At 38.5% G+C, this 18,913-nt stretch overlaps 1 protein-coding gene and 1 pseudogene across 1 annotated transcript; one reads left to right on the plus strand and one right to left on the minus strand.

The window, feature by feature from the left end:
* Window positions 1-3,795: 3,795 nt before the first annotated feature.
* On the minus strand, window positions 3,796-10,148 carry LOC127448683 (protein canopy 4-like). The gene is made up of 6 exons (XM_051711411.1): window positions 9,979-10,148; window positions 9,513-9,639; window positions 6,802-6,898; window positions 6,441-6,563; window positions 4,673-4,790; window positions 3,796-4,497 (listed from the first exon to the last, which is right to left on the minus strand). Exons 1-6 carry the CDS (start codon window positions 10,061-10,063, stop codon window positions 4,394-4,396), a joined length of 654 nt encoding a protein of 217 aa, XP_051567371.1. The 5' UTR covers window positions 10,064-10,148; the 3' UTR covers window positions 3,796-4,393.
* An 8,366-nt stretch (window positions 10,149-18,514) lies between these two features.
* Window positions 18,515-18,913, plus strand: part of LOC127416118 (calpain-5-like) — a 77,975-nt pseudogene continuing 77,576 nt past the window's right edge.

Below are 18,913 nucleotides of genomic sequence, written 5' to 3' on the forward strand. Positions count from 1 at the left end.
TTGGAATACAATTCACTGATTCCAATCATAGATAAATGTAATCAAGCCCACCTGCCCATATCGCTCGAAAAACTTTTTATTAGGGGATAAAAATTAACTCTAACTAAATCAGACAAATTTGCTGGGAATAAAATGCCCAAATACTTAATAGCCTGTTTGGGCCACTGGAAGGTGCCCGGCTGGAAAGCTGTTACTAGGCAGTACACTGTCAGAGCCAAAGTTTAGGATGTAGACCAATTAACTCTGTATCCTGAGAACTTAGAATAGGAATTCATTATTCTGTGGAGGCAAGGCATAAATCTAGTGGGGTCAGAGACAAATAATAAAATATCATCTGCATAAAGCAAAAACTTATGCGCGACACCTCTTGCCACCACCCCTGGAAAATCATCTTCCCTTCACATCTCAGCTGCTTATGGTTCCAGGGCAAGACAGAACAGTAATGGGGAAAGAGGGCAACCCTGCCAGGTGCCCCTATCCAGAGTAAAATAATCTGAAATTAATCCATTTGTTTGTACCGCCGCTACAGGGTGTCTATAAAGTAACTTCATCCATCCAATAAAAGTATTCCCGAACCTGTATATTTCCAAAATCTTAAAAAGATAATCCCATTCTACCATATCAAATGCCTTTTCAGCGTCAAGTGAGATGGCAGGAATCTGATCATTCACCACTGACCACAATATTGATTAAACGCCTAATGTTATCAGAAGAGCTCCGGCCCCGAATGAACCCCACCTGATCTGTAGGTATAAGAGATGTCATAACTTTACTTAATCGGTTAGCCAGAATTTTTGACAAAATGTTAACATCTAGCTGGATCAGGGAAATTGGATGGTAGCTCTTACACTTGCTTGGATCTTTGTCCTTTTTAAGAATCAGACTGATCCAGGCTTGTGTCATGGTTGGCGGAAGCTTTCCATTCTTTAGTGATTCTGTTTGAACTTTGAACAAAAGTGGAGCCAGTTCTGTAGCATAAGATCTAAAAAATTCAGCAGCAAAGCCATCTGGCCCCAGAGCCTTGCCTGTAGGCAGGGCCTTAATTACCTCGTCAAGCTCCTCCAAGGTTATCTCAGAATCAAGAGAACTTTTTTGCTCAGTTGTCAGTTTAGGGAGATCTAATGGTTCCACAAAGTTTCTAATATCTTCATCAGTAGATGAAGACATGGAACTATAAAGATCAAGATAGAATTCTTTAAAAGCATTATTAATAGCAATGGCCGAGGTAAAAATTTCACCACCAGCAGATTTCACTGAGGGAATGGTAGAAAAAGACTCTCTCTGCTTTATATATCCATCCAAAAGCTTCCCTGCTTTGTCCCCCGACTCAAAGTATGACTGTCTTGCCCTAAATAACCAAAACTCCACCTTCTGCGACAAAATAGTATTATATCTATATTTCATTTGGGTCAATTCTCTGAGGCCATCAGACGACATTCAGCACTTCAGTTCTGTCTCGCTACTTTTAATATTCTCTTCCAACTCCACGAGTTCTCGTGCTTTGGATTTTTTGATGAATGAGGCATACTGTATGATCCGACCCCTAAGAACTGCCTTAAGTGCCTCCCAAGCCTCCAGCCGCTAGGCAGAACCAACACAAAAAGAAACAAAAAAGGTGCCCAGCTTCCTCGAACAGTCAAGTGTATGTTCAGCGAGACAAGCTCACTTGGAGGACATATGAAAATCACCAAATGATTTACTCATCCCATTGTCTCTATGAAAGACAATGCTTGCTGTGGGCATGTAAATATTTTGCGGCCATCCTTAGTATCTATTCTCAGTTTGGCCGGAAACATCAGAACAAAAGCGATCTTCTGTTGATGTAAGAGCTCCTTGAATCGATCTTGTTTCTCTCGACAAATTCGCAAAATCTGGGAACAAGAAAATGCTGTGATTCTTCCAAGAAAGATCATAGGGTGAGATCGGATGATCTCAGAAATTTGGCCAGAATTGATCTCCCTCAGCCGATCTCCGAGGCGGGACTCTGTGAGCTCGCTCAATTTCCAGCTTATGGGCTGTTATGTCGAGCAGATTCGGGAAGAGCCTGTCTAGGAATTTCACCATATCTCTGCCTTCTTCATGCACAGGAATTCCAACAATTCGGACGTTGTTTTGCCAATTACGATTCTCCAAATCCTCCAACTTTTCCCAAATGCGTTCCAAGTTTATCTTGGTCGCTAGTGGGTTAGCAGCTAATTCCCTCTCTGATGACTCCAGATAATCGATCTGTCTCTCGACTTCCCTGATTCTTGTAACCAACTCAGAGAACTTAGTTTCCATCACAGTAATCTATTTCCGTATTACAGCAATTAAGATCCTCTAAGTTAGCAACAACTTTCCTCAGCATCACAGAGATACTCGCCAGTTGGTGTGTAATTTCTCCCGCCGCACCATCCAAACCGTGTCCCTGGTCTGCGGGCCTTTCTGAGGTATCAGCTTGAGCATGTAAGTGTCTTTTAATATCTCCAGAGCCCGAGGATTTTGAATTCTTTGCCATGTTGACTTCAAAGAACAGATATGTAGCAGGGTGTATCGAAACTCACCATGACATATAATTAAATTATGAATTAAAAACTAGCAAAGTGCACAGAGCTCGCCGTTTACACATCCGCTCCTAGCATGGCGTCACATGACACCCCCACATGCAACATTATTTACATGTCTGCGACAGCACATTGCGGATTTATAGCCAATCAAAGTCTGAATTTCAAACCGCAAACTGTCTTTACCTCGGTCATCTCTCCTGTGTCAGTATCAGAATTAGCTACAGGCTTGCTCTGACAATAAGAGAAGCAGGAAATTATTGTAGAACAAAAAGAAAACGGCAACAAAAACAGGTTAACAGGCTGGTGACATCACCACAGAAAATTAATACCTTGGTGCTTATATGTGTAAACCACTATGTGACAGTTCTGACATATGTTTTGCCATGTAAGAACAAGAAGTCTTACATACAAAATTAAATATATTCCATTTTCTAAAACAATGATCACTAAGCAAAAAGAAATAAGCTCTTTTGGTGTACCTGCTGAGATAAAACTTAATGAAACCCCTGCTGAATTTCAGCTTATTCAATAGTTTGTTGTCTGGAGACAATTGCTAGGGGTTTCAAATGAATTACTGGACACTTGCAATGTTTGTTGAAACCTCATCGTGGGCAAATTTAGGGTTTAATTTCTTACTCAGGCCTCCACTGAAATACAAGCAGAACACCTGCAATCTTCCACAAATATGCAACTTTGCTCTAGGTTGGATGATACCTCAGCGATTTAAGATGCATTTTAGGTGGGGCCTGGGTAGCTCATTGAGCATTGATGCTGACTACCACCCATGGTGCCACAAGTTTGTTAAGTTTAAAAGGTGTTTTCAATATAGCAAAGGGTGAATATAATTTACCCGGAGCCACCCGCATTGAGGTGAGAAACTGCGCCACCACAGGGACCTACTAAGTATTGGTAACTGGGCATTCTAAATTGGGGAGAAAAGGGTATATATATATATATATATATAAAACTGCATTTTAGGATTTGACCATGCTAATTCTGCTCCAGGTGAGACTTGAACTCACAGCCTCAGACATATAATTGTGGCACAGTAGGCAAAAACGAGACTCATTGACAATAGCATATCAAACTACACCAAGCCCATCAATAATAAGTGCCAGCGCACTTGGGAAGATCTTTTTTCTATGTAAATGATGGGAAATTAAGAGGCTAGACTTAAAGTTGAAGGGGAGAAAAAAATAAACGAGTTACCGGCTTCACGTTCACACACCCAAATAATGAAGACCCACACTCATTATTCATAATTATTTTATTGTTATAAACTGTCTATACATATTGCATCAAGAAACAAAAATAACATTATTAAAGTTCCCCCCAAAAATACAAAATCTTAAGACCATCTGCTTTTCAATTCAGCAAACTGGAAAAAGGTGTAGCAAAGACAAATCACATGCTGTCAAATTATTGTGCATTCTGGATAAATACTTGTACAAACACAAACCTGGTCTATTAAGAAACCGTATGTTTCTGTTCTGAAGACAACTCTGAGACATTAGATAGTGTCTTTCTTCATTAGTATTAACATTGCATAAAAAGAGCAATTCAACATATGTCTGCATGGACAAAGAGGTAAAACATCAAGGTGAAGAGGTAAAACATCAAGGACTGTTCATGTCTCATCAGGCAGGAAGAACGGATTTGGAATATTTTGAGACTGATTTTAAGGACTTTTGAAGCTACTGTGCTCTTAGGGATTTAAAAAATACTTTTCCATATGCTTTATGTTTCCTTGGTTTCAGGCAACAATCTTTATCAACTACATTGACACATCACTCCATACATTTGTGCAAAGGAGGCCCGCTCTTCAACCATTATGACTCATTATGCTTTCACAATTCTCCTGTATCATGGGTCTGTCTTCTTCCCTCTCCTTCATTCTCCTCCTTTGATCCTTTCATTCCCATGTCACCTTTCCACGCCTCTTTAAGGCACTCTGAAATTAATGGAAAAAAAGCCTGAAAAATAGTGGTTGGGTGTGTGTGTAAGAGAGAGCATGTTTGTCAGTAAGAGTTAAAGTGCATGTGTGTATGAAAAAAATAAATAAATGCAGAGACAGGGACAGAGAGAAAGACATACAGTAACAGAAAGACATCGAGTGCCTTTACTACCTTGATCTGAGTTTCTGAGGACATGGGTTTCACAGAAGAATCTTTCAAGTCTCTCATCTTGATGATTAAAGTACCAGTTCTCTACAACCTCTTCATATTCTTCTAACATGGTCTCACACTGTAATATAAAACACAGTTTCTTCACATACAATGTGTGTGCAAACATAAAGACATACCTTTTTTTATTTTTTATTTAGAAAATTTATTTTTATTTTTAATAAATCTATGTTCTTATTCACAATGCCTTACAGTATGGTGTCCACAGAGACAATACCCCAAGGGAAACACGGGCTTCAGTGGCTTGCATAACAATGGTGATGACATTCCAGTTAAAGCTGAAATGTGTAACGCTTTTAATTTTTTAATCCTTTCTCCAGTTCCAGCTTAATATGTAGAGACAATGGCATGAGGCGTGACTATCTGTTTGTTTGATCAACGGCAGGTAGGGAAGTACAACCCCAATTCCGAAAAAGTTGGGACAGTACAAAAAATGCTAATAAAAACAATGAGTGATTTGTAAATTATATTCACCCTTTACTATATTGAAAGCACCTTTTAAACTTAAACTTGTGTCTTCAGTGCCCAAATGCTTAATACGTGTTATTAGAAGAAATGGTGATGTTTCACAGTGGTAAACACTCAACTGTACCATCTTTTTTGGAGCATGTTGCAATCATCTGATTTGGAATGACTGTACATTTAAAAAATATACAATGAAATACACAAGGTAAAACATCAATTAATGTGTAGTTGTGGTGCTTTCAATATAGCAAAGGGTGAATATAATTTACAAATCACTCCTTTTTGTTTTTATTAGCTTTTTTCATACTGTCCCAACTTTTTCGGAATCGGGGTTGTACTCCGGAAAGCTTTTCAACAGTAATGCTTATTCTTGCAAAATCTGTTTTGCACAGAAATTGAACCTTCGCTAAGCTCCCCTCTTTGGCTACCATTGCTCACTCTGATAAGCTCTGCAGAACTTCCCATAGGAATGAATGGGAGATTGCAGTCAACGGTGCAGTTTTTGGCAAGATATTCTCATAAACGGAATAGATAATATTCTTACGTGGGCTGGAATAAGAGTGACATTGTAAAGCATATTTATCTGACATTTGAAATTTAGAAAGACTGTGAATCAGAATCGAGTAATCACTTGAAAAGAGAAAAGCGTCATTTGATGGAGATTACACACCAGATAACATTAGCGTAAGCAAACAGAACTGCTCATAACGTCTCATAACACACTCACTATGATGCTGTTAACCCTTTATTTATCACCTTTACTAAAACATGAATCAATATGTAAATGAATTAATGTAAAGTTATTTAGCTTTAATTTACCTTGAAGCAAATGTAGGTGTCCTTCAAGATGTTATACAGTAATGTTCATTTGGGAATAAGGCCTGACAGTTTAATCCATAGCATGCTCTTCTCTATATTTATTAAAAGATTAAAAAACAAAACAATATGTATATCCTTTCTAGGATATACATATTGTGTTCTGCAGAAGAAAGAAAGTCATACACATCTGGGATGCCTGGAGGATGAGTAAATCATGAGAGAATTTTCATTTTTGGGTGGACTATCCCTATAAGTGATCCTCTTTTCCAACCACTATGCTATTGTCACCCTTAAAACAACATACACATTAATCTCTATGTATCGCTTAATGATAATCACTATGAATCACTTGAGAACTACACAACACTTGACAAGCTCTTTCTCTGTGGCCTGTGTTTGCTCATTTGTGTGTGAGCATGTTTATTACCTGTCTCTTCATGTCTGCCACCTCCACTGATGGTTCATCCCACAGTTCGTAAGGAATCCCGAGTTCAACCTTCACTCCCTTATTCACCAGGTTCTGCAGTGTGCTCATTGTTTGACTTGTGCCCTGACAAACACAGCAGTCTAACTTATCTACATGCATTTCAAAGCAGTGTTGCTTTAAATCAGATTGTGTTGTGAAATTTAAACATCAAATCAACAGCAGCGATTGGTCTATTTTCCTACTGTGCAAGACTGGAGTTTATTTTTTTCTTGTATGCAGACAATTTCAGGTAGCAGAACAAGCCCAATTCTTCTGAATATTTAAGGCCCATGCAACATCTTGGGAAAAGACAGCTTCATACCTTAGCATAGCGAAGGCTTCCTGGTCTCTCAGCATGGACTCTGTACTGCAGTATTCTTTCACAGATGTTGTCCATAGCCTCAGTGAGTCGTGTCTCTCTGGAACCATAATAAAGTTATTTTTTTATTTATTTATGTGACTTTCATAGTAAAAACAACATGAAGATATGTCTCAGGATTCCCACTCTTTTCAAGGCACAATTCAAGGACATTTCCAGGACATTTAATGTGCCCAAAAAGTGCAATATTTAAACAAAAACACACAGGTCCATTTAAATAGAGCTTTTATTTTGGCGTTTCTGTGTGTGTTTTTTTTTTCTCTGTATAGTTTCTCACCTCCAGGTAAGCAGTTCGCTAAATAGCCCATTATTTTTCGTCCAAATATGTCATATTCCACGGCATTCTGAGTTTTATAGCTAATGTCATTTTTATGACTAGATTCCTTGATTCCGTCCGCAAAGAGGAGATGAGCAGAGAATGAATGCTGCTGGGATTTGTTCATGACACTTAACCGTTGACACTGTTTCACAATGTGCAGCCGGCGGTGTTGTATCGAATTGTGTTCCCCTTCGAAATCTGTTTCCCCCTAGCCCAGACAGGGTATGGGGTTATGGTTAGTGTAGTTAGGGTAGTGTAGGTCAGTGTTTCCCAACCACTGTGTGTGTGCCATGGTAAATTTTCAAATTCCACAAAATAAATAAATGCATGAAAAAAAATAATAATTTCAGGGATCCAAACTGGCCGTTTTGAAACCATAATCGGTCACTTTTTTGATTGTGAAGAGCAATGATTAATGTGCAAAAGTGACTGATATTTATACACATTAAGGGTCTTTCACATGACTCCCGTCAGCGCTGCAGAATACATTGAAGTCTATGAAGTGACGCCAGTTTACACCAAAGTGTTTTACACACACACATGTTTTTGCTTCACCAATAATGTCTTTGAGAGTACTAAGCAACAAGAAATATTTAAAAACTGTCCAAATTTGTGGAGACATTGAATTTTTCATAATTTCTTTTAATTAAATATTACCTTATTGTTTTCGAATATCAGAGACCCCAGTTATTGAACTAATTTAAATTCACCAAGAAAATGCTTAGACCTAAACATAAACCTTTTTTTACTTTCTGAGTCCTTTCAAAGCAACTGCAAGCTTTTTTCTCTCTTCCTAATATGTTTTCAGTGATTATTGTGCACACCTCCCACTTATTTACGTGGCAAACTCATAAAATTGTCCTCTGTGACGCTTTCTGCAACTCTTGTCATGTGGAGGGCAACGCGGCGCTTGACGGTGGCGTTGAATGGAGCGTTGGCGCCTCGACTCAACTCATGTGAAATGCGCTTTACAATGACGAAAGAACATTATTGAAACTCAAAATTATTATTATTTGTCTATTATTGTGGTCTTTTCTGATAAAAGCCATGCTCAGCTGTTTAAATATGCTACTGTAGGAAAATGATACCATAGATCTGCTTTGTGCTTATAATTCTTATACTGAAGTCAGTAGATTTGTCATGCAAGTTTTAATAAAGGAGAAGGTAAGAACTTTATTGAAACTCACTATTATTAGACTATTATTATTGTCTTTTTGGATGAAAAATAATGCTCAGACTGAAGGAAGACTATAGATCTGCTTTGTTTTTTTAATGCTTAAACACTATAAAGTCTCTTGGTAGGTTTCGGTCATGAACGACTCAAAATGATTCACTGACTCACTCATAGCACATAAGACGCTCATTTGTCGCCACCTAGTGACATTTCCAGAAGGGGTCGCTGAACTAATCAGTTAATAAAATTTAACAAATTTGTGAAACAGAAGCAAGCCTCACCAAAATACTCTTTGTTTTTCAGTGAATTTTGCACAATTGTAAACTTGAATAAACTTGAATCACAAAAATAGCTGGAATTGGAGCTTATAGCTTATTCTTTAAAAAAAAATATCTCCAGAAAAAATGTTCGTGGCCCAGTGATTGTCTCACCTTTTTCACCCCTCATGAGTTTGCATCCCTGTAATTTGTTGTGGCACTGCAATAACAAATCTACAAATGAGAAAAGAAGCAAATCTGTTGTTTTTTTCATTACCCATTTAGCGCTCTAGCCACCAGTGACCTCACACAGCGTAGCTTACCTATGTGATTTTTAAAAAAAAAAATTTTTTTTGGCATATCCGAATTTCAAACTATTACAAGTAAACACGCTACTAAGACGGACAGAAAACATGGACAAGTTCTTGAAAAGCAAAAATATTGATGATGGTTAGCCTATGTGGGAAAGTGGTGTGCCGTATAATTTTTTAGTCGTAAAAAGTGTGCCGTGGCAGAAAAAAGGTTGGGAAGCACTGGTGTAGGGTTAGGGTGGGTAGGGTAGGGTAGGGAAGGGTTAGGCTTAGGTTTGTGCATAGGGGAACGCATTCTGACAGCGGAGAATGTTATAGTCAGATACTGTTCCCCCCATACAGATCTGCAGGGGGAAACAGATCCCGACGGGGAAACGGAGTTCGACACAACACCGGCAGTGACAAAACTATATTCATTTTTAATTTAATTTAAATATTTAATAAAATATTTTCCAGGACAAATAATTATTTTCCAGGACATTTAGATATCTAGAAAACTGCATTGCAAAATTCCAGGTATTCCAAAACACGTGGGAAACCTCTATATCCCAAGGAGCTCTAAAATACCGGTATGTCTGTCTGTCATCACTTACGAGGTGTTGTACTTGATTTTGCGTCTGCGCTTGCCAGTGTCCAAAACTTCTCCGAGCTCTAGAACCTCCTTGGAGCGACCAGTTTTTTCCAAGGCGTCCTGCAACTCCACCGTCAGTAACTTACAAACTATTAAAAGAGCAGATGCATTGCAATTTATAGAATGCAATTATTGCTCAAGCAAGTAGTTAAAAATGAAGAAACATTTAACCGAAGTTTCGTTTTGACCTGACTGTATGACCAGTAACACATACAAGTAGAGACATAAAGAGGAAAACTTTGCAGTTTGCACTAATGCATTATATTCTGATCCGGTTTCACATTTGGGATCTTTGCAGAGACAATACATTTTAGAATTACATTTAATACATTTGTATTTAACGCATAATTCCTGTATAACTCGTAATTATGGCGAATGATGCGCAAATTAATTGCATTAAACAAAGGAGTACACTTTCAGCTTCTTACCCTCGCATTTATTTGGCAAACGCTCTTCTTGGTCTGCCAAGGCAAGGCTAAGCATCCAGAGTAAGCAAAAAGCAAAAATGTCCATTGTGACCTCTGTTTAATAACTTGGATTCAATAAGAGTTTCCACATCGACATTTTTGTTGGTTGAGCAGACGTACAGACTAGTGGAACGGCGCATGCGCATGACGACAGTGTTAAAGAAAACGTGTTATCGATGCAGGGCAGGCATAGTTAATCGAGACACAACGCTCAACGCATTTGGTTCAAGATCCTAGCAAACATTAAAAAACGAAGTGCATAAAAGTTTTACTGGTCAATGTAAAGACAACGTGAGACGTAAGAGAAACGTGTCAAGCCATTAAATAAATGCAATGAAATAGTTATCCATTTATTATTTTCTCGCCTGACATTTCAATTAGTGAATAAGTGAAGCTTTATTTATTAAAATAGCACCTTTTATAAGTATTTACAAAGTGCTCTACAGTTGTCCACATACATAAAATAAGATACAGATATAAATATAGAATTGAAAAAATAAAATAAGACAATAATTTACATTTCAAATAAATAGAAAACAAAATGCATTAAACACCTATTAATAAGAACAATTATTGGGAGAAGAACAGTAGATTGTTTAAGGAAATGCGCTAGGAAAGGCAAGACAAGTTTATTTATATAGCATATTTCATAAACAGTGGTAATTCAAAGTACTTTACATAAAAAAAGATAAATAAAATGCAAGATACATAAAATATAATTTAAAACTAATAGAACAAGAAATAAGAATAATAAGTAATAATATAAATTAATATATATATATATATATATATATATATATATATATATATATATATATATATATATATATATATATATATTAAAATGAATAAAGAAAAAGGAAAAGAATACAGAAACAAAATGATATAATGTAGTCATTAAGTACAGCAGAGTGCTCCGTCAGTAAATGCACAGTTAAACAGATGTGTTTTCAGTCTGGATTTGAATGTGGCTACTGTTGGAGCACATCTGACCTCTTCTGGAAGCTGCGGGTGGCATAATAGGCATGAAACGCTGTTTCACCTTGTTTTTAGTGAACCCTTGGTATTTCTAACTGACTTGTTCCTAATGATCTAAGAGGTCTGTAAGGTTTATATTTAACAAGCATATCTGCAATGTATTTAGTTCCTATATGCCAATGAGTGATTTATAAACTAGTAATAGTACTTTAAAATCAATTCTAAGTAACTAGAAACCAGTGAAAAGACCTGAGGAAGTGTGGCACTTCAGTGCAGCAAATAAGTGTGCTTTAATATACTTTTGAAAAGTGATAATTGAGTAAATTCCTGGTAGGCTATCAGGGAGAGAGTTGCACAGCTTGGGACCATAGTGACTAAAAGCTGACTCCCCACTTTTTCAGCTGTATTGTATGGTACCAGTTGCAAGTTGCAGCTGGATGATCTGAGTGATCTAGGTGGAGTGTATTTAGTAGTGCTAAGGTGTGTTGTGGCAACACCATAAAGACATTTAAAGGTGCATTCAGTAATTCTTTTCCCCACTAAAAAAGTTTTGCTCCCAAAGAAATGAATTGTAATTTTGAAACGTGTAAAATCATGAGCACTCACATGAGATGAAGACTCTAGTCATATCAGTAACCTTATAAAAGCTGTTTTATTCTACTTGGGGCAGATTGCGCCCTCATGGGTGCTGCCATTTTAGAGTCACATGACCAGCTGAATACTACTCGCTTAATCTCAGCAACTGTCATGCTATTGGACACTTTCACTCTTGGATTAAATTAATCATGGCTGAATAGTGAATTTCTACAATGGCATCTGTAACTGAAAATTATTGACTTTGAATGATGCTGCATCCACACCCTTAGGTTCGTGATGACACAAACAAAAAGTAACTGAATGCATCTTTAAAGATGATTAAAAGGTTGTTGAACAGAACTCAATTCTGTAAAACACTTTCATCACAAATTAGCAATACATGGAGAGTAGGCTACTGTAAAGTGCGCTTTAGGAAACAAAATCTTGTTTCAAGAAATAGTCAGTGTCCACGTCCTTAATGGGAAATCCATACAGATGCTCTGGCCAAGGGCTTAGTGGAGTAACTGCACATTACTATTGATATCTATAGAGCTTTAATCCCATGTATTTTCGTCTGTCAAGCAAATGGAAGAGTTTTAGGAAGAGTGTGTTTGTGATCTATTGTTCCACCTAGCTCTTTGTGTCTGTCACGTCTAGATGTGTTTTGTTCATGTTTTTTCATGTCTTTTATTTTCAAGTTTAGTTCCTGTTCATGTCATGTGATTTCCTGTTGCCTCATGTGATCTTGTCATGTGTTTCCGCTGTTCATGTGTCTTGTTTTCATTGGTTCTTTGTTTGATTACTTTGTTATTAGTCTTGTCTTTTCATTGCTTTAAGTTCATTTAGTCTTGTTATCTTGTTAGAATACCTGAACGCCAACCATGAACCCAGCGGTCCGACTCCTGCGCCTACTTCAGGGAAATCGATCCCTGGAGGAATATGTGGGGGACTTTTGCTCTCTGGCCAGCGAGGTGGACTTTAATGAGGTCGCCCTCAAAGACTGCTTCCAGTTTGGATTAAGTGAGCCAATTTCCTCCCTGATGCCTGGTGGTCACAGTTCCCTCAGCCTCGCTCGATATATCGTCCTTGCCTTACAGATCATTGGTTCTACGTTCAATGTGGGGGAGGCGGATGCCGAGCCGGAATCCCACGTTATGGCCAACGCCCACGCCTGCCACGGCCAACGAGTCTATGCCCACGACCATGGAGGTCATACCGAGTCTCTGCCAGAGTCAGCTCCAGGCCATGTCACAGCCGCGCCAGAGTCAGCCTGCTCCAGGCCATGTCACAGCCGCGCAAGAGTCGGCCTGCTCCAGGCCATGTCACAGCCGCGCCAGAGTCAGCCTGCTCCAGGCCATGTCACAGCCGCGCCAGAGTCAGCCTGCTCTATGCCATGTCACCACCCATGACCACAGAGGTAGTTCCCGAGTCTCAGTCCATGCCCATGACCACAGAGGTCATTCCTGAGTCTCTGTCTATGCCCACAACCACAGAGGTCGCTCCCAAGACTCGGCTCATGTTCACGACCACTGAGGGTTTTTTCCAGTCATCCAGGACTCTTAGTCTCGAGCCTACCACGGCTCCGCTTGCCAAGTTTTCATCCTTTGAGCCTCCCATAACTCCACCTTCCATGACTTTGCTCCACATCATGGCCGCCAAGCCAGAGTTCCACGTCATGGCCGCCAAGCCAGAGTCAGCCTGCTCCATGCCATGTCACAGCCGTGCCAGAGTCAGCCTGCTCCATGCCATGTCACAGCCGCGCCTCAGCCTGTCACAATAACGCCTCAGTCTGCTTCATGCCACGTCACAGCCAAACCTCAGTGTGCTCCATGCCATGTCTCAGCCAAGCCCCAGACTGCTCCATGCCATGTCACAGCAATGCCTGAGTCTGCTCCATGCCATGTCACGCCTCAATCTGCTTCATGCCATGTCACAGCCAAATCCCAAACTGCTCCATGCCATGTCCCAGGCCCGCCTCTGCTCCACGGTCCAGGCCCGCCTCTGCTCCACGGTCCAGCGCTCACGCCTGCCACGTCAAGTCGCCACAGCCGCCCCCCCCCCCCCCCCCCAGCACCCTATTGAACACTGTGTCTTTGTTTTGGGGCATCAGGAGCCGCCCCTGGAGGGGGGGATATGTCACGTCTAGATATGTTTTTTCATGTCTTTTATTTTCAAGTTTAGTTCATGTCATGTGATTTCCTGTTCCCTCATGTGATCTTGTCATGTGTTTCCCCTGTTCATATGTCTTGTTTTCATTGGTTCTTTGTTTGATTACTTTGTTATTAGTCTTATCTTTTTATTGGTTTAGTCTTGTTATCTTGTGATTAGTTGTCTTGTTTACTTGTTACCCATGTCTGTGTATTTAAGCTCTCGTGTTTGCCATTGTCTCTCGTCAGGTATTGTGTTTATGTAACGTTGTTTGTTCCATGATCAAATCAAGTCTAGTCAAGTCATGTTTATGTTTTGTTCACGTTTAGAGTTAGGGTTTCTGGTTTTCACGATTCATATTAAACTGCACTTGGGTTCATCACTTCTTCATCATCATTGCCAGTGCCAGCAGCAAAATTACAGTGTCCTTGAGTGATTTGAACAGGTGAATAGTAAAGTTTAGGAGAGGTAAAGTGTATTTACTGTATATAACAGTGACATGTTGATGGAATTAACTCAATTGGCTGGTACTTCAATGCACTCGATTCAAGCCAGTCTGTTTTCTGTAAAAGAGAAGACTATTCGAGTTTTTTTACTACTATTAGAGTAATTATAATATGAGGCTTTGTTGGATTAAATGTCGGTAGTGAATTGGTTAAAGTTTGTGTGCCTTCAGAGGGGTGTCAGGGTGCATTACCCGGCCCTGGGCTCTCTTGGGGATTCAGGTGTCAGTGTCATGGGCTTATTGACAACAGAAATGGCATGATGAACCTACTGGTGGGTGGGGGAGGAGGGGGTATGAGAGGAGTGAAGGAGAGAGAATGATGAGAGAGATGAGAAATCCAGAAAGAGGAGTGAGAAAAATAGGCTACTGTATAGGATGCTGGAAATACCCAGAGTGAACCAGAAGGCCAAATTGTAAGTGTGGGTGATTAAGTGCAAGAAAATGCAGGGAGAGCTGTATGCCTAATTAAGGGACTTGGAGAAAAGGGATAGCCCATGTGTTAATGTGCGAGACACAAGAAGACAGCGATGACGGGGGGCAGGTGGCAGTAAGTGGAGTTAGAGGAGTTGAACTCAGCATATTCCTGTAATGTTTTAGGGTCAGACAGAGGGTAGGACCAAACACTTTTGACGAAAGGGAGAAATAGATGGAGAAAAATATATATATTAAGCGGAAAACACACATATTTAATATAGACAGAGAGTGAAGTCAACAGAATGGTACAAAAGCAACCAGAAAAACTTAAGCAAGAATTAAGAATTAAGAAGACTTGCATGCACTACGTTTACTTCTTGTTCTTTTAAAACCTTTGCAGCTTGTCTTACTTGCTGGCTTTGGTTGCTTGTATTTATTCTAATGCACAAGTGTTTTTGTTTTGTTTTTTAAGCACAAATGTGGGCAAGTGACCATTCATGGTTGTTGTGTGTCTTAATAGGAAAGCTTTTGTTGCATTTATGCAAACTGATAGTGTGTGTTTGTGTGTATGTGTGCAAACACTCTTCTCAGGATCACTAATTGTTATGTCACTGTGTTTTGAGCTAGACCGGCTGGAAGGATGAAGTTACACCCACAAATGAACGACTGTCCGTGTGCAGGTAGATGCAGGTAGAAACGTACAGATAAAAGGACACACAACACATGATATACACAACATTACACAACAGAAAGATTCCTTAAATATTATTTTGAACATGCAAATACATGCCAGAGGATCTACCTATTCAGAAGACTCAAGGATACCCACACCTGGCTTACCCGGCACAAAGCCCAGTTGTCACAGCGATGTCAAACAGTCAGGTAAAACAGAAAGAAAACACCTGATGCACTGATCCTGCTATATCAGATGCATGGACTGCAAAATGACGTGTGATGGAAGTCTTATACTTGTCTTCCTTTACAAATAAATTGCAAATAAACTTGGGAAACTACCTTAACTACTGGATACATCTCCAAGAATAACATTACACAGAGGCAAAGTACTAAAAAAGACAGGTAAGTCCTGCAATATATTTGTCTGGATCCGTGGGTTTGAATTTTAGTATAAATAAATCATTAGTATAAATCTTGTATTATTCATGCAATAGTATGATTGATTGCATGCTGGGATCAGCAGTGATCATAGATTATAAAAAAATTGTCTCATGTAGATTAGATTTTATTTAGATTTTTTATTAGAATGTTAATTGCACCATGTACCATGTCATGTTTTATATCAGCGGCATACTTTATATTGTGATATTTATCCTTTATACAATGGCCCTAAAAAGTATTTGCATTTCTGTACACTTAAGTCACACAAAACTTTTACAAAGTAACATCTGCGAACAAATTATGCTAGACCATTTCTCAGAACTATCTTCACTCTTGTTAGCCATTTACATCATATGTGAACATAACTGATACATTCCTTTTGAGAAGAATTTGTTTTATATCAGCAGTTGAATTGTAGTATGCATTGCACTGCAAAAGTATTCAGAACCTCAACCAGTTTTCTACTGTAAAAATAATGTTGAAATGAGGTTATCTGTGATTCAGATTAGAAACTAAAAAAATAAATAAAAAATCTATAATTTGAATGTGGCATTATTAAAAATATGTTCATCAAAAATGTAAATAACATGATTGCAAAAGAAGAAGAAGAAGAAGAAGAAGAAGAAGAAGAAGAAGAAGAAAACAGTCCTGTTGTAGATGTTCTAGACTTCAGACAAAAATAAAAAACAATTACCCTAATAAGTAAGATGTAATTGCCATAAAATTGCCCTCCACATGTGAGTCATTAAAATAACCACATTTCCTGAATAAAACCCCACTGTCAAGGGATAATTATTCTCATAGTGAATGAGACGAAAATGAAGCATTTTGTTTAAACAGAAGCAGGAATGAGTGGTGCAAAATCTGCCAGGGGAATGATCCCCAATGCAGACACAAATTTACATCATAATGTAATTATGAAGGTGAATGTTCTGCAACAAGCCAGTCAGAACCCTTATCTCAATTCAACTGATGATCTGTGACATTTTGCAGCACATCAGTGCCATCTGACTAACAACCTGGAGCAAATCTGCATGGAGCAATGGCCAAAATCAAACCTAAACAGTTTGTGAAACTCAGTACCTATCCCAAAATACCTGAAGGTGTCATTGCTGCAAAGATCAACAAAATATTATGTGGGTATGAATTAATTATCATAAAGGTGCTGCATTAATATTGTTTTCATTTTCTGTATTGGAAACAGCATAATCAATGAAAACAAAATTTCATTGTTGATTAAAATCAGAAACTTGCTCTTAGGGTTCTAAATACTTTTGCAAGGCTCTGCATTTCTAAAGTAAGTAAGTACATTTTATTTATAAAGCACATTTAAATTCAGCTTACACTGACCAAAGTGCTGTACAAAAACAATTATAAAACACAAAAAAATAAAATAAAAAGATAACAATTACTAATCAACAAGTTAATAGCCAGGGAAGTCCAAAGAGTAAAAATGTGTCTTAAGTCTAGATATAAAGATAGAGACTGAAGGAGCACACTTAATGTCAGGTGGCTATTGATTCCATAAGTGCGGAGCAGCAACTGCAAAGGCTTTGTCACCTTTTAATTTAAGACGTGACCGTGTGACATAAAGGAGAGCTTTATTGGCAGACCTGAGAGACTTATGAGATCAATGCAAATAAATAAGGTCAGAAATATAAGATGGGGCTTGTCGATTAAGAGGTTTAAAAACAATCAGAAAAATCTTGAATTGAATTCTAAAAAAGACCGGAAGCCAATGAAGAGAAGCTAGAATTGGAGTGATATGATCATGTTTTTTGCACTCGTTAACAGTCTAGCTGCTGCGTACTGTACCATCTGCAGACGTGCCAATGAAGATTGGGGAAGACCAAGGTATAGAGAATTACAATAGTCCAGGCGTGATGTAATAAATGCATGAATGACTTTTTCCAGATCTTGAAAGGAAAGTGACGATTTAAGTCTGCATTTCTAAAATGATTTAGAATCTTTTGTTTTCTGTCTCTGTAAAGTTTGTGTTGTTTATTTGTAAAAGATTCTCTGATTAATTTGTGTAGTGTGTTTCCCTCAAAGAGTTTAGAGTGCTAGTGTTGGCCTGTCCGATTTGTGCTTGGATCCAGACCACACACACACACACACACACACACACACACACACACACACACATGTTGGTGTAGCTATCCTTATGAGGACTCTCCATGGACATAATGGTTTTTATACTGTATGAACTATATTCTATCCCCTAACCCTAACCCTACCCCTAAACCTAACCCTCACAAAAAACTTTCTGCATTTTTACATTTTCAATAAAACATAATTTAGTATGTTTTTTTAAGCGATTTGAATTATGGGATCACCAGAAATGTCTTCATAAACCACATTTATAGCATAATACCCTTGTAATTACCAGTTTGTAACCTAAAAAAAGTCCTAGTAAACCCGCCCACACACACACACACACACACACACACACACACACACACACACACACACACACGCTCACACACACGCTCACAAGCACTAACTAAAACATACAAACAGACAAAATCAGAGTGGCTCAAATTTCAGCACACAGTTGGCCTATGGCACTCCCTGTGCCAGACCCCTAAGATCTAAAAAGACCCCCCCCCCCCAAATCATATTTCTTCCCACATACATACTCTCTCACACACATTTACTTAAATGAAAAATATCACAACCTATTGTACCACTTTTAAATACTAAACTTGATTCACATGCCTCACTTCTAATAACTTATAATGCTGTTATTACTTGCGAAGGGACTTCTGACACATCAGCCTCTCCAGGGCATGCATGTCCAACCCTTCTCCTTTTCCAGGGGAAACTACACTGTCTGCAAATAAACCCTGTTACCCAATCATCCCTGAAACTGAAGCTATACTCAAGGTTAAAAACTTAACATTGTGGTTTACAAATTCTGCTGGCCCTTACTACTGTATTTGGACAAAAGTAATACTTAAATACTCAATGTTTAATGCATGTTAAATGCATTACTTAAATACTAATTACTTAAATACTAAAGGTCCTGAATAATGTCTGATCTTCTATTCTAAAAGTAAATGAACAGAAAATCTAAAATTGTGGGATTTAAAAATACTATTTGCCTTTGGGGTTTACTGTAGGTGTTTTCCGGATGGAATGCTTTGAATTTTTCTTACA

The sequence above is a fragment of the Myxocyprinus asiaticus genome, chromosome 1 (genome assembly GCF_019703515.2).
Source record: "Myxocyprinus asiaticus isolate MX2 ecotype Aquarium Trade chromosome 1, UBuf_Myxa_2, whole genome shotgun sequence".
Lineage (NCBI taxonomy): Eukaryota > Metazoa > Chordata > Actinopteri > Cypriniformes > Catostomidae > Myxocyprinus > Myxocyprinus asiaticus.

Bases quoted from the DNA above. Each gene is read 5' to 3' on its own strand.
- LOC127448683 (XM_051711411.1), bottom strand. From the start codon at position 10,063: ATGGACATTTTTGCTTTTTGCTTACTCTGGATGCTTAGCCTTGCCTTG. The intron at 9,640-9,978 runs GTAAGAAGCTGA...CTCTTTTAATAG, and splicing joins TTTGCCAAATAAATGCGAGG to TTTGTAAGTTACTGACGGTG. The intron at 6,899-9,512 runs GTAAGTGATGAC...TTATGGTTCCAG, and splicing joins AAAATCAAGTACAACACCTC to AGAGACACGACTCACTGAGG.